This window comes from Gallus gallus, chromosome 9 (assembly GCF_016699485.2).
Source record: "Gallus gallus isolate bGalGal1 chromosome 9, bGalGal1.mat.broiler.GRCg7b, whole genome shotgun sequence".
Classification (NCBI taxonomy): domain Eukaryota; kingdom Metazoa; phylum Chordata; class Aves; order Galliformes; family Phasianidae; genus Gallus; species Gallus gallus.
This window is the reverse complement of record NC_052540.1, coordinates 22,176,996-22,194,554: the sequence shown is the minus strand read 5'-3', so window position 1 is coordinate 22,194,554 and position 17,559 is coordinate 22,176,996. Positions and strand designations below refer to the sequence as shown.

The following is a 17,559-nucleotide window of genomic DNA, read 5'->3' as shown; positions in this document are numbered from 1 at the left end:
TTCCCACTAATTGCACACATAGTTTAGTGTGCCTTACATAACTCTGCAATGCTAAATAAGTTGATCACAATCAGGACCTTTTTTTCAGCTTCACCTTAATTGATTTGTACTCTGGATGGAAGAGAAAGCAGAAGCCAAAGTGAAACAGCTGCTGAAAGAGCCACGCAGCATGAGCAGCTAAGACAAACAGAAGTGTTAGTGGGAAATGTTTGGGGCAGGAACCTAAACAAACACCTATGGAACAGAGAGGGAGCAGAGAATTATAAATACCAACTCAACGTCAATATGGCAAAATGACCTTTTGTTCTAGATGAATATGTTCAACAAAGCTCTGAAGTTTGAATCAGATTTAAATAGTCATATCACCAAAATGAATAAGAATTAAGAAGGTAAATTAATTCCTAAGGGAAATCACTGTAGATCTCATTAGCTCAGGAACAAGATACCTTAAAACTTTTAATTAAAGATAATATTTACTGCAAATGAATAAGAGTTGGCAGGTTCCAGCAGAAACCATAATCTCATTTATGCAAAGTTTTCTTATATTAAGGCAGACATCATTAATCTCATTGGAGATGCCCTCCAGACTGACAGTGCTGTAGCACTGAGGTGATTTCTTACAGAAGTCTTTTTATCTACACAAAAGAAATCTAACTCAAGCAGACACAAACCGTAAGAAGGCCTGAGCAATTAGAGGTATCACTCTGTGCAAATAGAGTACTGACTTTATCGTGTTAGTGAGCCTCTCATAATGAGCTCACTTCTAACGGGGCCCATCTTCCTACCAGCAGCCAAAAAATTAACAATAACTGGAACTCATTTTGCTTAGTTATCTGCACAGTAATCCGTCTCGGGCTGCTCTGACTTGGAAAGAAATCTCTTCAGGAGACTGACTCCATAGAAAGTTAAGCAACAAACTGCAGATGCTACGATGTGCTCTCAGCAGCTCCTGGAGGGCTCCATATTGCCTCTTTGTCATCGCAGAGAACTAATGGGTTTGTTATTACAAGGCAGAATTCATACAAAGGCTACACTGCATACACTGAGCTTGCAGTCTGGTTTGTACCGTGCTCAGAAACAGCAGTAAATGCTGACAAAAAAAATATTTGGTTAGGTTTTGGTGGAAAACTGCAAGCAAGTTAACCACGTGCTAGTCATGTTCATGCAAACTTGCCTTGCTGGTTTGGAGTATGTAATAAATACTCAACGCAGCACAGCATGTCATGGATACTAATGAATATTATATTATGAGCTGCATAATATGCATGGAACTGGAGCAGGTTGCCCAAGGAGGCTGTGGGTGCCCCATCCCTGCAGGCATTCAAGGCCAGGCTGGATGTGGCTCTGGGCAGCCTGGGCTGCTGGTTGGCGACCCTGCACATAGCAGGGGGTTGGAACTGGATGAGCACTGTGGTCCTTTGCAACCCAGGCCATTCTGTGATTCTGCGATCTGCATATTATGAACTGCAATAATAGGAACACCAAACTGATCGAGGGCAGCTCTCTATTAATCAAAATATAACGACAAGTGATCAGTGAATGAACACTCGATAGGACCTGCTCTCTGCAGATTGAGTTTCTGGTATGAATGCGATCTCACCTCACAGGCGTTTCAGAGAGCCTTTCGGCCCGTGGGCTGGGGCTCACCTGTGACGGGTAATTTTCACAAACACTGCGGGCTCATTTCATTCATCTGTCGTGTCGGTTTTCCTCTCAGGGGCTCCGCGCCGTGAGGATCGCTGTGAGGATCGCTGTGTGGGCGCCGCGCGGTCACCGCATCCCCTCAGGGCGCTGAAGGGCGGCCCGGGCGCCGCTCCGCCGTCACACGGCCCCGACGGGCGGGTTTCGCCCCATCTCGGCCTCAGTCGCTCTCGGTGCTGTGTGTTATTTATAACTTCTGTTAACACGATGCTTTTTACTGAGGATCGCCGCTCTCCGTGTGGCGAGCTGAGGCCCGCGCTCAGAGGAGCGCTTGGGAGGACAGGACGCAGCATCCCCTCGTAACGAAGGGACTTTATTTTACTGCCATCTAGTGGAAGAAAAGTAAAACTATTCCTGAGGCGCCGAGCTTCGGGCCCCCTCCCGCGCGCCGGGCACCCCGGGCTCCCGCAGCCCGCCACGGGCGCGCGGCCCCGTTCTGGCGGCAACACCGCCCGCCCTGAGGCGCCGCTCCGCGCGCGCTCCCGCCGCCCTCAGCCCCCGAACCTTCTGGAGCGGGCACGCGCGCGAGCAGCGGTTACCACGGCAGCGGTAGCCCCGCCCCGCAGTCCCGTCACGGCCAATAGCGGCACCGGGACGCGTCACGTGGGCGAGCGGGCGCCGCCGTGAGGGGCCGGCGGGGCGGTGGGCTCTCACAGGGCGCGGGGCCGCAGCCATGTTCGGGGCTCTGGGGCGCTGCTTCGAGGAGGACCCGTTCTTCCGGTCAGTGGGGGGCCGCTGGGGGGCTCGGCCTCGGGGGAGGATGCCGGGGGAGTGGGGCGAGGCTCGCTCCGCCTGGTGGGTCTTTGAGGGTCGCTCTGTGAGAGACGGACGGGCGCGCGGAGCGCGGTTGGCGGCGGTGGGGTTGAAGGCCGAACCGGGCTGCGCGGGCACAGCTCCCGCTTGAGCGGTGCTGTTAACTTTTAGTGTCTCCCAACGCCGTGAGGAACTTCATGGAAATGAGACAGTGACATCTGCTGAGGAGAAGCCGTGTGCTCCTGGGCTCTGAATATCGTGGGGGCTGTTTTTTTTTTTAATTATATTTTTGAATGTAAGCTTGTTCAACGCGGGCAGCCGTGCTGGGTGTTCTCGGTTTCCTGGGCTTTTTACGATATCTATATTTAACCGCGGGATGTTCCTGAGCTCCTGGTGGCAGTGCATGTATTAAAGGCAAACCCAGGTGTTCTTGTGATAAAAAACCCGAGTGAGGTGTGTTAGTGCCAGAAACTTGCCTGGTCTGCAGGTGGGGGGAGTGAAAATGGGATGTGAGAACTCAGAGGAGCCCGAATTTATATATATATAAAGCCATTTTAGTGTACGATGTCTGCTATGTGTAGCTTAATCACAAGCAAAGCTCAGGGTGATACGGGTGGGTGAACGAGGGAGGGTAACACACCGGGCACTGTGATGTGGGTTTGTTGACTGCATCCCATAGTTACGAGGTGTCTGAGCTGAGGCTGTGCCCCTTAAAGGGAACCGGCTCCTTTGCTGCAGCAACACCTTCCTGGCACTGGGTAAGCTGGTTGGGACACAAGTATGCAGTTACAGCAACTCTGTGCTAAAGACCGTGCAGACGCTCTGATTGAAATGGAAATAACAGTGGAAATTGTCTCATTTGTAGTAATTTTCAATGTGCTTTTGTGAGCCTCTGAAACAACAATTGCCCTCTTGTTTAGTCAGTTCTATTGTTTTGTTGTGGTTGCTCTAAACCTCCTGATGAGGGTTAAAATTGGAGGAAAATAGATGGCAGGAGATAGAGGAAGGGAGTGTGTGTGAAAGAGATAAGAGGTTGATATTGAGATTCGTTTCCTTGGCACCATCCTCGTCGATCTACTTTACATATAGTTAAGGAAATGAGTTTATTACCTCAGATAAGATGAGCTTCCAATGTAGTGTAATAATAGGCTTCAGCTGCCTCACAAGGAGAGGTTTTGACTGCTGATCTGGAAATAGTGTCTGAGAGGGAACATCTCCATCTGGAGCAGCTGTCCTGGAAGTGCCCACCAGCGCCCCGGACCCAGCAGGGTTGTGCCTGACGGCTCAGACAGGTGCAGGAGCTGCAGCTCTCCTGCCAAGTGGGTTTAAGTGTGTTTGACTTACCACTGCACGGCCTTTGTCTTATTGCTCAAGATCTTGTCTTCAGGGTGCTTCTGCAACTTCAGTCCTATGTAGCACCCTAGTTAAAACAATAAAAATAAAGCATTGAATGCAAAGTCCAGTTTTTAAAAATCCCAAAGTGAATTTATTGCTTTAGGATACTGAATTTCAGCCAAACAGGAGCATACGCTGATGGAAGAAGCAGCAATTGTACTTTTATTATGGCACCCTTCAGCTGAAACGTGGATCCTTAAACACTGGAGCCTCAGCCTGAGTCACTGAAGAACTTACCCAGTGAATGCATCTTGGAGAAGTGCTCACTGGCATGTGTGCCAGCAGCATCCACTGTTGTATTTTTAATATGTATTTCTTCAGATCAGCATGCTTATTTGAGATATCAGTGCCCTCAGAGGCTTCACTTCTGGTTCCCTTTGTTGATCCCTTCAGACACCTGAATGCTAAGTGAAGGTCAGGTGATATTTGTACTAGACAAAAGTGCAGGTTCTGTTACTGCAGTCATGCAATGACAAATGTACCAATTAGTTCTGTTCTGCACTTGGTTTGGAAGATAAATTTGTGGTGCTTAACGTGTGAAAGGCACAGATTCAGCGTGTGAAATCCTTACAGAACTTCCTTCCTTTCCCCCATCACTTCTGTAGTGTAACAGTGCAAAGTGTGCAGAAGTTGTGTCAGTCTCATCAGAAGTATCTTCTATTTCTCCCTAAAAATTTCAGACTGAGTACCAGATGACCAGTGGTAACTAACCAAGGTTACTCTATACCTGTTGCTGTCCTATAACCTGGCGGGAACAAAGGACTGAAGATCTTATATCCTCCGTTAGGGTTGTTAAAGAGACTTTGCCTTGTTTGTTTTTTCTAATATATAGATGCTTGTATTTTATAAGGGTGTTATACTCCTTTTGTAGTTACGGTTTGAGTTTGGATCATCAGGGGCATCAAGAGGATACATTTAATCCTTTTAGAAGCTTTAGCTTCCAGAGAGATTCCCTGCTGACTTAGCATTGGTTTTGCCCAACTTTTGTATGCTCAGGAGCAGTACTGCTGCTTTGGAAGCCCGATAACACTGAGCCTTCTTACAGCTGGTTCCAGAACGTTCCTAGGGAGATGGGAGCTCAGTTCCTAAATCAGTTGCTGCACAGTTTGTATCCTACTTCCTTGTCTGTGGTGGTAAGGAGCTGTGCTTCCAAGTTGTTTCATAGAACTTTCTTTGAAAGGTACGAAAAACAAAAGCAAAAATCCCTAAGTTTGGATGCATTTATGAGTGTGGCAATGCATGTAGTAGAAGGTGAATGGCCAAGAGACCAGAGAATGTGAAGTAAGACTAAAAGGATTTCAGAAGGTATGAAGTGTGACTGTGTTAGGTGACACATTATTATGTGTTATGCACACTAAAAGCAACAGTTTTTTTTTAATCTAAATGAAGCCCGTGGAATCTTGTTTTGCTTGTGTTATGAGCAACTCTGTGACCTACTTCTGAACTGGGAGAGGCTGGGAAGAAATCTTACGTTTGAGCTATTGATGGAATACAATTCATGCATCTTTGTCCTGGTAACCACACCTATCTGAAGTTTGTGGTGCTGAGGTTGTGTGGAAATATGCCCATGCTGCGATAGGGCCTGCGTGCTTCCCTCATCTTGGCCTGTGCAGTGATTCTGTTTGCATCTGTTCTTTGTCCTGTGAACAGCAAGCTTGCTGTATGCAAGCTGCTTATCACACTGGGATTGAAGTTAAAGCTGGCAGTCATGTGAGTGGGGTAGATTAGGGGCTACTTATGAGAGTGGAAAAACTGCTCCTGTGAAACTGTAACGGTCTGTCTGCATTGGAGTGAACTGAATGCACAGCTTAAAGGGATATTGTTGGATTAAGAATCTTGTTTGAAAATTAATTAGCTTTGCATTTCTAATTAAATCTTTCTTAATGTGTTGGGTTTTTTTTTTTAACTTAAAAAGAAAAATTAAGTTAGATGCTGCTTTGTAGTAAGAGGAGGCTGTAAAGGGCAAAGAGATCAGAGTTGCCAGGAGGTGATGTGTGTGGGATGGGAGGTGCGGGGCGGGCAAACAGGAAAGCAGCTTCAGGAGCTGAGTGGTACTGAAGAGTTGGAGCAACAGCCTGGAACTTTCCTTTGTGGAGGCAGCGATGTCACAGCAAAGTCCTGGGGAGAGGGAGGGCGTGAGACATCTGGGAAACGGCAGGAAATTGGTAGGAAGGGAGATGAGGTGCTACAAAGTCTAAGTAAACATAGCTGGGAAGTGACTGGTGATGTTAATAAAGAGGCTTTCAGTGGAGTAGCGAAGGAGAAAATTAGACTGGATATGAAGGGAGGAAATGAAATGTTTTCTATATGAAGTAGTCATTTCTAGTGTTTGGGCCAGAGGCAGCAGTGCAATTCATCTAACATCATTAGTCATAAGATATTATGTTTTACTCCTTTTCTGGCCTCTGTTTGAACTTCCCAGTTCTTGGCCAAATTAAAGAAAGCAAAGAATTAAGTAATAAGAGAGCAGCACTAGCAATGTCTTACCTGCATGCCAAGCCAAGCATTGGAATTACTAGTGGGGTTCTGTAGTCTCCTGGAGACAGATGTTGAGTGGTTAGAAAGCAGAGAGGAGGGCAGAGACTAATAGGAAAGCAAAGAGATGGTAAAAGTCCTTCCAAAGTGGTGAAAAGGGATGTGAGAATGTAATTTGTGAAGGTGGAGGAATGGGAGGGCAAAAAGGAGCAATGGTGGGGGATTAAAATAAAGGTGATGGAGTTGACTTTAGAGCGCTGTGTATGCTTTTAAGGACATGGGCCAGGGGGGATGGAAAGTGGTATTCTTTTACCTCCAATCCTTGATATTCAAATGTTAGAAAGTGATAACATAGAGGTTGGTTCTATGGCTCTTGGCAGATAGAAATACAAACATGGATGCCAATGATGGAATATTTAGAAAAGCTGAGGGAAGAGAAAATGCAGCATGGACAGACGGTCAAGAACACAGGAGAGCAAGGAAGGCATCTGAGGGGAAAGAACTAAAGCACCCAACCAGAGAGGTGGGAAGAAGGAGGAGCAGAAGGGTCCCATTAAAATAAAGAATATAGACAGAGAACCATATAGAATGATTTTAAAAAGGGGATTTAAAAACTTCAGAGCTGTTTTAAATCCATTGGAATAAACCCCCCTGACTGTGTGGAATGTCTCTTTCAGCGATCCTTTTGCTGCACACCATGAATACATGCGGCAGATGATGAGAAGCTTTTCTGATCCTTTTGGCCGGGATCCATTTCTCAGTATAACAGATGGCAGGGAGAGAACAGTGGATCGAAGAGCACGCCAGGATTCTCAGGTTGCTCTGAGAGGAAATCGCAGAGTAAGTCGTTTCTTAATCTCTGTGGACTGCTACACACGATTTACATTTACTGGTAATAGAGCTGGCTTCGTGTTCCCATTCCTACTGAATTGGTCCAGTGGAAATGGAGCCTGGCTCAACTGCTGCAGCCTTGGTCAGCTTGTTTCGTAACAGTGAAATGTGAATCTCTCTCTTCATTCCTTAGTGGCTCATTGTTTAAGTGTTTATTGCTTAACACTGACAAACACATTGTGCTTTTAGATCTAACAGAAACAAATTTTCGTGTTGTTAAACACTGAATAGATAATATTTAATGAAATCAACAAGAGGGACAAATATTTATCAAATGTCTATTAAAACAAACATTATTAAATATTGCTACTTCAGGAAGGCTTTAAAAGTGTCCAGTGCTCAGAAATGGCTCTGCCTTTGTTAAAATTGTATTTAAGCAAAACATGGTGTTTCAGCCCCTTAGTAGTACCTATGCAGGTACGTTAAGCCCTGTTTCAGTTTCTTTGCTGTGGATAAGGCTTCATGTTCTGCATTTGGTCTGGTTCTTAATAAGTTTTCTCTAGATATGCAGCTGTACTAATTAAAGAGTAGGGACATGACATGGAACCTGGTATTTCTTTAAGCTACCATCTGCAAATGAGAAGTTGGTAACAATCTGTTTTACATAAAGCACCCTTACAACAGGCTGGGCATGCAGGACAAGTACAGCTTTTACTTCTGCAGTTAAATCTTCCCCCAGGTTAAATACTTTGCTTCTGAACGGTCTCCTGCTATAATGTAGAGTGCTTGATTCCAAAAAACAGTTGGAAGACAAAACATATTACAGGGAGTCGTGGAACTGAGCTGGATTTGGTTGTTGTTATTCAAACCTAGATGTTAAGAGCTTGATAAGCATAGCTGAAACACACAGTGTCACCTATGTGTCAAAAGGGTAACTGCCAGATTCCTTCCTCTGAGCTCATATGGGCCCGGTTAGTTTCAAATATAGATGTTGTTGGATCTAATTAGAGCATGATCTTTTTGTCTGCTGAAGCTGATTCTTAGGCCTTGGTTCAAGAGATGCTGGAAAGCGTAGGTCTTTTTTCCTTAACATCTTAGGACAGTTTATGCCTTCTTCTTGCCAACGAGGCAATAAGGCGAAAAGTACTTTTATCTGTGGTTACAGAAGGGCGTTAAAAGTACAAGAGCATTGTGCTGTTTTGATAAGCACAAAAGAATTCCACACGTGCAAAAATGTTTTCAGTATCTTTTAATGTTCCTCATCTTTCACCTGGGAGGTGTAAGATGTCACAGAAAACTCCATACTGATTACTTGAGCCTTATAGTTGTCAACAAACTGCTTTTATTGGTGTTTCTTCAGAAATGATTCTAACACTTAAGAATAAATAGATTGATTTTTATGTAGGAAAAAATGGATGTCTTTACTGCCGTGTAAAGTATATTTTGTTGCAATTACCCCTACGGATTCCCTCAAGTAAACTGTAGCTGCCAAAAACTGCCTTACAAGGCACATCATTAGTTGTTACAACTTAGCGTGTATCAGTAGCTGTGACTGTATCATTCAAACTTGAAAAGGCTTTTTATTTCTCAGACAGGTTTCCAGTGTTAGTATGTGGTCACTTGGGGGGAGGGAGAGAGAGGGAGAGAGAGAGAAACTTTATTTCTGAGGATATCCTGTTGTACTCGATACCATCACATTGTTTTCTGTCACTACATAGTAGACAACCACAGTCTATAAGAGATGATAAAGTTATTCAGGAATCAGATAATTCCTTGTTTCTGTACTTAAAGCTCTCGTGAAGTGTCTGGTACTCCATCTAACCAGTCTTTCTTTAGGTAAGCGTTTATGTAACTCTCCAGCCTTAGCTTCCTAGAAACACCAATTTGTTTTCCAGCATTTAATTACCCTGTCGTATAGGGTTATCCAATATCAGCTGGCCAAACAGGAACTGTATTTGTTGGTGTTTATAGCTACATCTATTTATACAACTGCAGAAGAATATAGCTTGCTGAAGGGGGGGATTTGTCTTCGGGTGCCTCTACGTATGAGATAGATTGACTTAGATCTTCTTTGCAATGACCTTTGAAACTGCTGACAAATTACACTTCATTTTGTTGCAAGGGATGTATGGATATTTTAGAGAAACCTTTTATATTTATATCAATCTCTTACCACATAAAGAGCTCTTGTGAACAGGTCAGCTGCATCATTTAGAATTTTAGTGCTTAAAAAATGGCCAGCCTTCTGAAATTTAATTACATAAATTTACGTGAAGCAGGGCTATTGATTTGTTGTTTTTAATCAACTTCCAGTGATGGGCTTCTATTGCATGAGTAGGATGAAGTGTTTCCAGAGAAGTGGGTGACATCTGAATTGCTGTACCTTATCTTAAATAGTTTCAGCACGCAGGTTGTTATGTCATACAAGCCCCCTCCACTTCTAGCTTTGAGGTCTTCCAGTACCTACATATGAATGTGACTTAGTAAGCAGTAGCTTTCCTGACACTTAAATTATAATTAGTCTTAAATATTTTGCTGCTGTACACCCAGGTTGCTTCATGTTACGTTGTAGCACACTACAGGTTATCAAGGTCCTCGGGAATGACCGTCTTTATTTGATGAGGAGTGTTTTCATATCGTATGCTGTATATGGCAGTGCAGTAGGCATTTCTGCTGTGTCCCATGGTAGATACAATAACTAAAAGATGTGAATTCTTTATTTTTTTTTCCAGGCAACAAGCTATTCGCTCATGCCCTTTTCAGGCTTTGGTAGATTGGTTAGTATCCCAGGAGAAACAATCTGTGTAGCTTTTGCTAAAACATGCGTACTGTCTGCATAACTAAAGCATGGACAGAGGCTAGTTTTGGTGTGCGTGCAACCTGCTCTTGTTGGTGTTGGGTATTTATTTATTGCAGATCTTCAATGTTTAAGTATATGGTTATTCAAATGAGCGTGTTTGAATCTAATGATACACATATCCGGTAGTTGGAGGAGTGCAGACTTCGTGCCCCTGTAATAAGCATGCTTGCATTTCATAGCACCTTGTAACTGTAAGGGCCTGCTGCGTGCCGCCCTGCAGCCTGCCTTTCCTTCCCAGCTCTGCAGCTTCTTGCTGAAACTGAAAAACCCCTGTGCTGTGTTTGCACCTGATTAGCACACTCCAACCAGAGCTGCTGGTGTCAGAACGCAGGCAGCCCAGCAGGGACCTTGAGTGGCTCCCAAGTGAAAGTTCACAGAAGGAGGGAGAAGGCATGGTGAAAATCATCCCCACCTGCTGTGCTGGAGAGGAGCCCAGAGGAGGATGCTCATTTGGAAATGCTCTGCTATCTTCCCAGATGGCCACTTAGGATAGTTTGCTCTTTCTCTACTTTGTTTTTCTGTCTCTCTCTTTGGTATTTTTAGGCTTGTTTTCCACCAAAGGTAGCTTTCATCTGTACAGTCAGTGTATGCCGTCAGTTACAAGCTGTACTAATAAAATTCTGCTTGTAAACCTGGCTTAACATTGCTTATGTAATACTGGATCTTCTGCTTATATAACAATAATGGATGTTTTATTGGACATATCTATTGCATCGAGTAATTAAGTTGCCATTAGAATCCCAAGTTATGATTCCCTGGCTTTTCCTGGTTGCCCATGTATTGCTGGGATAACTACTTTCTTCTGCTAAGGAACTTTCTTCTGCTAAGGTGCTATCTGAAATGGGTTTGCAGGCTGATTCCATCTGCATTAAGGAATTTGCATGACAAAGATAATTTGATCTTCAGCACATATGTAAAGTAGGGAGGGTCATACATTACTTCTAACTTCAGCAACTAGTCAGGTTAGTGTATAGGTAACAGTAGCTCGTGCAAAGTGGCCTCAATATGAGCTTACTCTGTTATTTGAGTGTTAGAAGTCTCTTACTTCTATCTTTCCAGTATCTCCAAGTTAACAATCAAGTTCCTCATGTTTCCTCAAGTTCCTTTTAGTTTGCCATACAAAAAGCTGAATTTTGGCTTGTGTATGGCTATGAATTGTAGGCTATGAAAGCCCTGTTGATGTTTTGATTTGCAGAAAAAATAATTGCATGTCAAAATCCAGCCTCAATTTGAAGAATTGATGGACTTTGTTTTAGTTTTAACTGTTTTCTTTTCTTTTAGCAAGATGCAGATTTTGGGGATCCTTTTTTTGCAATGGACAGAATGATGTCAAATATGAGAAACAGCATGCTGGAGATGCAAAGAAAATTTGTAAGTTTTTTACATTTATTTTAAAACTGTATTGGAGAATGAGAGTTGTTTAAAACATTACTCAAAATCTTGCCAAGAAAAAGATTACAACTTGTTACATACTGCACATGGGAGGACTGGTCTTAGTTTAGTAGTGAACAGATAACCTCTAAGCTATGCCAGAGCAAGCTTTTGAGTAGTTTGCTACTGCCTATACTTCTTATGCCATGTTTGCTGGTGTGGGGAGACCTGTGCCCAAGATAATGCCAAGGCAAGAGTGAGGGCCTATCTCGTGCTGGGGGCTGTTCTCAGCAGCTCATAACTATGGTGCCAGGGCTGAGGGTTAATTTCTCAGAGGGCTATTCGTTTCCTTGTTGATAATTTTAGAATGTAAGAAGTGTATTATCCACAGACTTTAACTTATTAAAGGAAAGCTACATTGCTTGCAGGATGACCTGTCTGTCCATCCAGATGCGCACACCTTCAGCTCCTCCTCTGTGATGACATATTCCAAAGTAGGTGATGAACCTCCCAAAGTTTTCCAAGCTTCAGCTCAGACACGCACAGCTCCAGGAGGTGTAAGTAGGCTTGAGATGCTGCAAAAAGGTGGTATGTAATTATTGGAGTGCAAGATCTTCTGTACCAAACCTCCGGTTTCTCTGGTTCATTCTACTGCAGTTACTCTTCTAATTTAGAAAAATACATGGCTATTTAAATACTGTTCTTCAGCAAAGGCACTTCATGCAAACGTGCTGTTTTCTTCCTTGTCATTTGTACTTCTCTTAAGCATGCATCTAAACAAATAGCAGGCCTATCAAAAGCCGGAAAAATTGTGTGCCAAACAGCTTATTTCTCATGGTGGTCTCCAATGTATTTCTCTTTGCTATAATTAATTCACCTTTTGTACATTTAAAAATCTGTGTCTACAGTAGAAGATAACAAAAGGCAGTGTATTTGTGTAGAGCATGGCTTCAGATCATACCCTTTCCTCGGGTAATTCTAAATGCTTATGTAATGCATCAGATGAAGATGCCCTTTCATTGACTTGGTTGCAGCTGTTGCATCTAATTCTGCTAAGAAATCTGAATTTGAATTTGAACCCTGAAGCAAGGTTCATGAAAGACTATATGTGAGCAGTAAAGGCCGTTCAGCATGTTTGGCTGTGGGACGTGTTCATGCTCAAGCAGACACTCGGTTATCAAAAAGGTTCTAATAATATACTTATGAACACAGTGATAAGTGGTTGCCTGGGTCAACATGCCAACCTGGTAATTAGTTGTCCCTTCATGCTGAGAGTATTGGCATCAGCTATTATCCATTCTGTTGTCAAGGAGAGTGTTGAAGACGTGTCCGTGTGTAGTATATTTAGACTAGACTTTCTTCCCAACAGTTAATATCCAGCACCCAACAGTTAATATCCAGCATGTGTGTTACTTATGGAGCTTTAGGTATTCTTGTTTAATCTGTGTTGGTAGAAAGAAAGTAGACTTGATCTGTGCTGTGGTGTATGTTCAGCCAATATAAGGAACGAGGCAGTTGGAAAAGCATGTAACACCTAACTTTTTCAAAAAGGGAGAAGGAAAACTAATATTTTTCTCACCTTTTTTATTGTTGTTTTTCAAAGGACATTGAATTCTCTTTTTTTTTTTTTGTACAGGTTAAGGAAACAAGAAAAGCACTTAAGGATTCTGAAAGTGGAGTGGAAAAAATGGCTATTGGTCATCACATTCGTGATCGTGCTCATGTCGTAAAAAAATCAAAGAACAGGAAGACTGGTGATGAAGAAATGAACCAAGAGTTCATCAACTTGGATGAAAGTATGTCCCTTCATGCAGTTCTGATGTGTTTTATACAAATGTTTCCCATACCAATTTTGAAGTTCTAGCTTGAAAACCAGTGTCTTTTTGTAAGTCTCAGAAAGTGCTAAGCCTGCAAACTGGGGCTTTTTAGTCACTAAAAATCTAGACATCTGAGGCTACAGTAACCAGTTAAACAAATTATAATATCTCTTCATATTTGAAGGTACCTTAGGTGATTTACAGTCTTGCACAAGTATTTAACAGAACATTACTGTTTTCTGTGTATTATATGGCTATCCTGCTTATGTTGGTAATTAAAAAAATACGTATTTAAGAGGTGTAAAAACACATGCCTGTTTTAACCACACAGCACACTCACTTTTTTTTTATTTTAATTTTCTGAATTTAGGCCTACCTGCGACAAGCTTTAGCTGTCTCTTGCAGATACCATAGAAATGGTTTGCAGGTTATGTAAAGACTTGCAGGCCACAAGTCTAAAAGAGCACTGTTCAAAACCCTAATTTTCATTGAGTGTTTTTTTTCCTGTCCTGTTTGCATCTATTTAAAATAAAAGAAGCTTTCACTCTTTTTCAGATGAGGCACAGTCTTTTGATGAGGAGTGGCAGAAAGAGATTTCCAAGTTCAGGCCATCAAGAAGCAGGTGCAGTCTAGATTCTCCAAAATACAGCAGCATTCAGCACGTACATAAGGAAGATGGAGTAGGAAGGTAAAAAATAGTTTTGTATTATGGAAACGTTAGCAACAGAACAGAAATACAGTTCTGAAGTAATAAGTAGTCTGTTTATGAACAAACAGTGCTTACTGGCGATGCAGGGAGAAATAGCATGTTTTACTTCTGCATTTCTGTGATACTGTAATGAATAATAAGGCAGTATTTTATGAACTGAACTTTGAAGAAGTCGTTATTTTGACTGTGCGAATTACTTTGTGATTGAATAGGCAAAAATGTTAGGAGTGTTTGTTTTTCCTAGAGATGCATGCCAGTGCTCTTAGCTTAATTACACATAATGTTAACACTCTTCCTCTCTGTAATGTAATTGGATTAGTTAAGATAAAATGCTTATTGAGGACTAAGTTTATCTGTTCTCTTTAGTAAAAAGAAAGGCACGGTCCTCTCTTCTGAGTTTAAATTTCAAATGAGACCTCTTCTAATCAGGAGAGTTTGTATAGAGATGCGCACTTCATTTCTAAATTCAGGAGCCAACCCTGTGTAGCTTGCTATCCACCAGACTTCAGACTCTTTTCCCCCCATCTTACTGAATTCATTTCAGCAGAAGGTGAGATGCCTTTAACAGGTTGCAGAAGGGAAATACTCCTCTTAGGTAGATGATGCAGCACTTTTCCTCTGGCACATCTTCAGTCCCAGAGGTTTCCTACACAGGCAATTTTAAGTTCCCTTTACAAACTAAGGTGTTTTGTTCTTTTCATCAACTGTGCAAGAGGAGGAAGCAGTTCAACTTCGTGGTGGTAGTTCTGGAGGGAAGTTGAAGTCTGTTTTACAAACAAAATAACTATACCTCCAAATAAGTAATGAAAAACATGTATATTTTCATATCCCTGCATCGTGTGGCGATTGTTATTTTTGTTTTTTTCTTTCAGAGAGAAACCACTTGCATCTGTGGGTTTCAAGGGACCCAGAGTGTCCATGGAGAATGACCTCAGTGTGAAAGGAACACATGTCCCCATCAAAAGCAGCAAAAAATAGTCCATTTGGATGGAGTTGGTTCAGAAGAAATGGTGCTGCACTGCTTATGTTAATATAAGTATACACGTACATATGACCAATCTGTCTTTTGTTCTAGTGTTAGTGTGCCTTGCTACTCTAATCTCTTGACTACTGAATGTTGTATAAGCCATTGGATCCTAGGCTAAGCTATTTTAAAAAAAGACAAGAAAAAAGCAAGAAAAGCAACAAAAAACCCTGTCCACTTAAAAGCACTTTAATGGTTTATCACCAATTCTGATTAAAAACACATGCTTTGGGTAGCAGTCTTTTTTCCACCACAATTGCACCATTCTCAGACTCTTTATTAACCCCAATGAAGGTACCTTTTCCCCTCACACTGTGTAATTTGCACGGAAAGTAAATTCTCTTCCAATTTTGTGTGGCCACAGTTATTAATAATTTGTTTTGGTGATGAAGCAGTCAATAGGAATTACAGTACACTGTAGGCACTGCATGTATACGTTTAAAATCGTACTGTAAATTGGTATAGAATTCCCAGATTCATCTTGATTTTTAAAATGAAGAAGAGTGAGAGGAATACTGAAATAGCAAATACTTCTTTAAATTTTAGTTTATTGACATTCTTATATTTATAAATTGTGCTTGCATCCCGTGTTCTCTGTCACTAGGCTGTTATTCTCCTATTTCTGATCCTTTGCTTCTTTTGGAGATGGCACATTATTTTTCATTCCTGAAGATTCTCTGTAGTATTTTTCAATTATCCTATGATAATACTCAGATGTAACTATCACTTCATTGGAAAAATGTGGGAGAAATGGTTCAGCAGACAGCAGTTTAACTGGATAATGCCTGCACCATTTCTTCTGTTCCAGAAAGCTATAATATCCCTCTGTACAGGAAACCATTTTCTGCCTCATGTGAGGTGAGCTCTGTTGTTTTCTGCCCTGATCAGTAGAAGGATCCTGAAATCTAACACTTGCTTTCCCTTAGTACTTCTGTCATTATTGTTTGGTGGAAGAGTCTGGTGTTCTCAGTCACAGTTTGCTTTCCTCACGAACTGGAAATGTCTTTGTATTACAAGTGTTAAGGTTGTGTGCTGTCTGATTCAGAATTGATCTCATGTTGTAGAGGAAATAATTTCTGTAGACTGTAGCATATATGCCATAGTGTAAATGCTATAAACTGAAGGCGAAGACAGCATAGCCTTCAAAAAAGACACTATTTGTATGATAAAAGAAAAATAAGTTCAATATTCATACAACTAAAAGGGAAATAAGCTGTAAGTTTAAGAGGAATCTACAGAAAGGTATACTTTATTAACACGCAAAAAAGAACAAAGCTGAAGGGCAGTTGTCACTGGCACTGCAGAGATTTCCCAGTGAGAAACAACAGAAAATGTTACCATGCTGTCACTTAAGTAGAAATGTTTGATTTGAGGGGTGCTCCTAATTCACAGAGCATTTGTCTGTCCATCGTCTGACCACTTACATTCTTGCCTGTGCTGCTGGGATGGGTGAACATACACTGACAAAACAGCACTGGTTGTAAAATTACAGTGGAAAGAGGCAAATGTGATGGATCACTTTGTTATGCACAGCAACGTGAAAATGTTATGCAAGAAATTGTTCTACATAGGAACACCTGAAACTTTAATTCTTTAATAAAGAGCTATTTATTAGTAATGCTTAGTGTTTGGATGACTGAACGCCCTAACTGATCTGTGCTTTACTTAGTTTAGGGTTTCTTCAGAGCACTCCTCCATATGGCTCAGTAGCGGATAGAGGAATGTTTCCAGGAGCAAAGCACAGTTACTGCACAGGAAGGAGCATTGCTGTAAGGAAGCAGCCAGGGGTGAGACTGAGGCATTTTTGTTTTCAGAACAGCTCTTGTATGAAGGACTGACACCTCCTGGTGTCACCCACATTCTCAAATCTTTAAATACAAGATGTTACACAGCTTCATAGAGGTCTGAGGGGAGCTTTAGGTTTGGTATTGGGAAACACTTCTTTACAGAAAGGACTGTTCAGCACTGGGATGGGCTGCCCAGGGGGTGGCTGAGTCACCATCCCTGGATGTGTTTAACAACCGTTTGGATGTGGTGCTCAGAGATGGGATTCAGCAGAGGGATGTTAGAGTTCGGGTAGGATGGTTGGGTTATGGTTGGACTCAGTGATCTTTAAGGTCTTTTCCAACCTGAGCAATGCTATGATATGAACAGTAGGAAGTAATGTAACAGCTGTTATTCATGTGCTCTCACTTGGTACTAAATGCAGGATAATTGCAGAATAACTGCATCAGATCCAGCTCCTGGTTTATGTTGGCATGTTTGGATATCTACAGTGCTGGCTTATTAGAAGAGCAAGTTTCAGTTAAAGCCTTTAACATGCAGTCAGCAGGCACGAGTGTCCCAGCACCTCCCTCTGCACCGTGACATCTGGATTTTCCCTCTTGCAGAGCTGTGCCACGCAGTCGATGTTTGACACAAACCCGGCTCTTCCCTTGTTTCTAACGAGCGAGCTCCAGCGGCTCTGCCTGCTGTGACGCTGCGTTCGGTACTGCAGGCGTTGTGCTCTGTAAAGCCCGCTGAGCCTCCCCTGTACATTACTGTGCAGCGGCGCGGTGCCTTGCACGCTGTCAGCACGGCGCTCGGTCCCTTCGGGCCTCACCTTCTGGGCTCCGTCTGTAGC

At 42.5% G+C, this 17,559-nt stretch overlaps 1 protein-coding gene across 7 annotated transcripts; it reads left to right on the top strand.

The window, feature by feature from the left end:
• The first annotated feature begins 2,353 nt into the window (after positions 1–2,353).
• MLF1 (myeloid leukemia factor 1) lies at positions 2,354–16,554 on the top strand. 7 transcript variants are annotated; one of them, XM_004943541.4, is made up of 8 exons: positions 2,354–2,421; positions 7,002–7,164; positions 9,888–9,932; positions 11,297–11,386; positions 11,815–11,943; positions 13,023–13,182; positions 13,759–13,891; positions 14,785–16,554. In XM_004943541.4, exons 1-8 carry the CDS (start codon positions 2,375–2,377, stop codon positions 14,888–14,890), a joined length of 873 nt encoding a protein of 290 aa, XP_004943598.1. In that variant the 5' UTR covers positions 2,354–2,374; the 3' UTR covers positions 14,891–16,554. The 7 variants fall into 7 exon arrangements, with proteins under 7 accessions (XP_004943598.1, XP_040561845.1, XP_004943599.1 ...); XM_040705911.2 differs by having other exon boundaries at positions 2,354–3,212; XM_040705909.2 differs by lacking the exon at positions 2,354–2,421 and adding an exon at positions 4,902–5,029.
• Positions 16,555–17,559: the final 1,005 nt, after the last annotated feature.

Excerpts from the sequence above, each read along its gene's own strand:
- MLF1 (XM_040705909.2), top strand. The coding sequence starts at position 4,920 with ATGGGAGCTCAGTTCCTAAATCAGTTGCTGCACAGTTTGTATCCTACT. Across the intron at positions 9,933-11,296 it reads TTTCAGGCTTTGGTAGATTG|CAAGATGCAGATTTTGGGGA; the intron begins GTTAGTATCCCA and ends CTTTTCTTTTAG. Across the intron at positions 13,183-13,758 it reads GTTCATCAACTTGGATGAAA|ATGAGGCACAGTCTTTTGAT; the intron begins GTATGTCCCTTC and ends ACTCTTTTTCAG.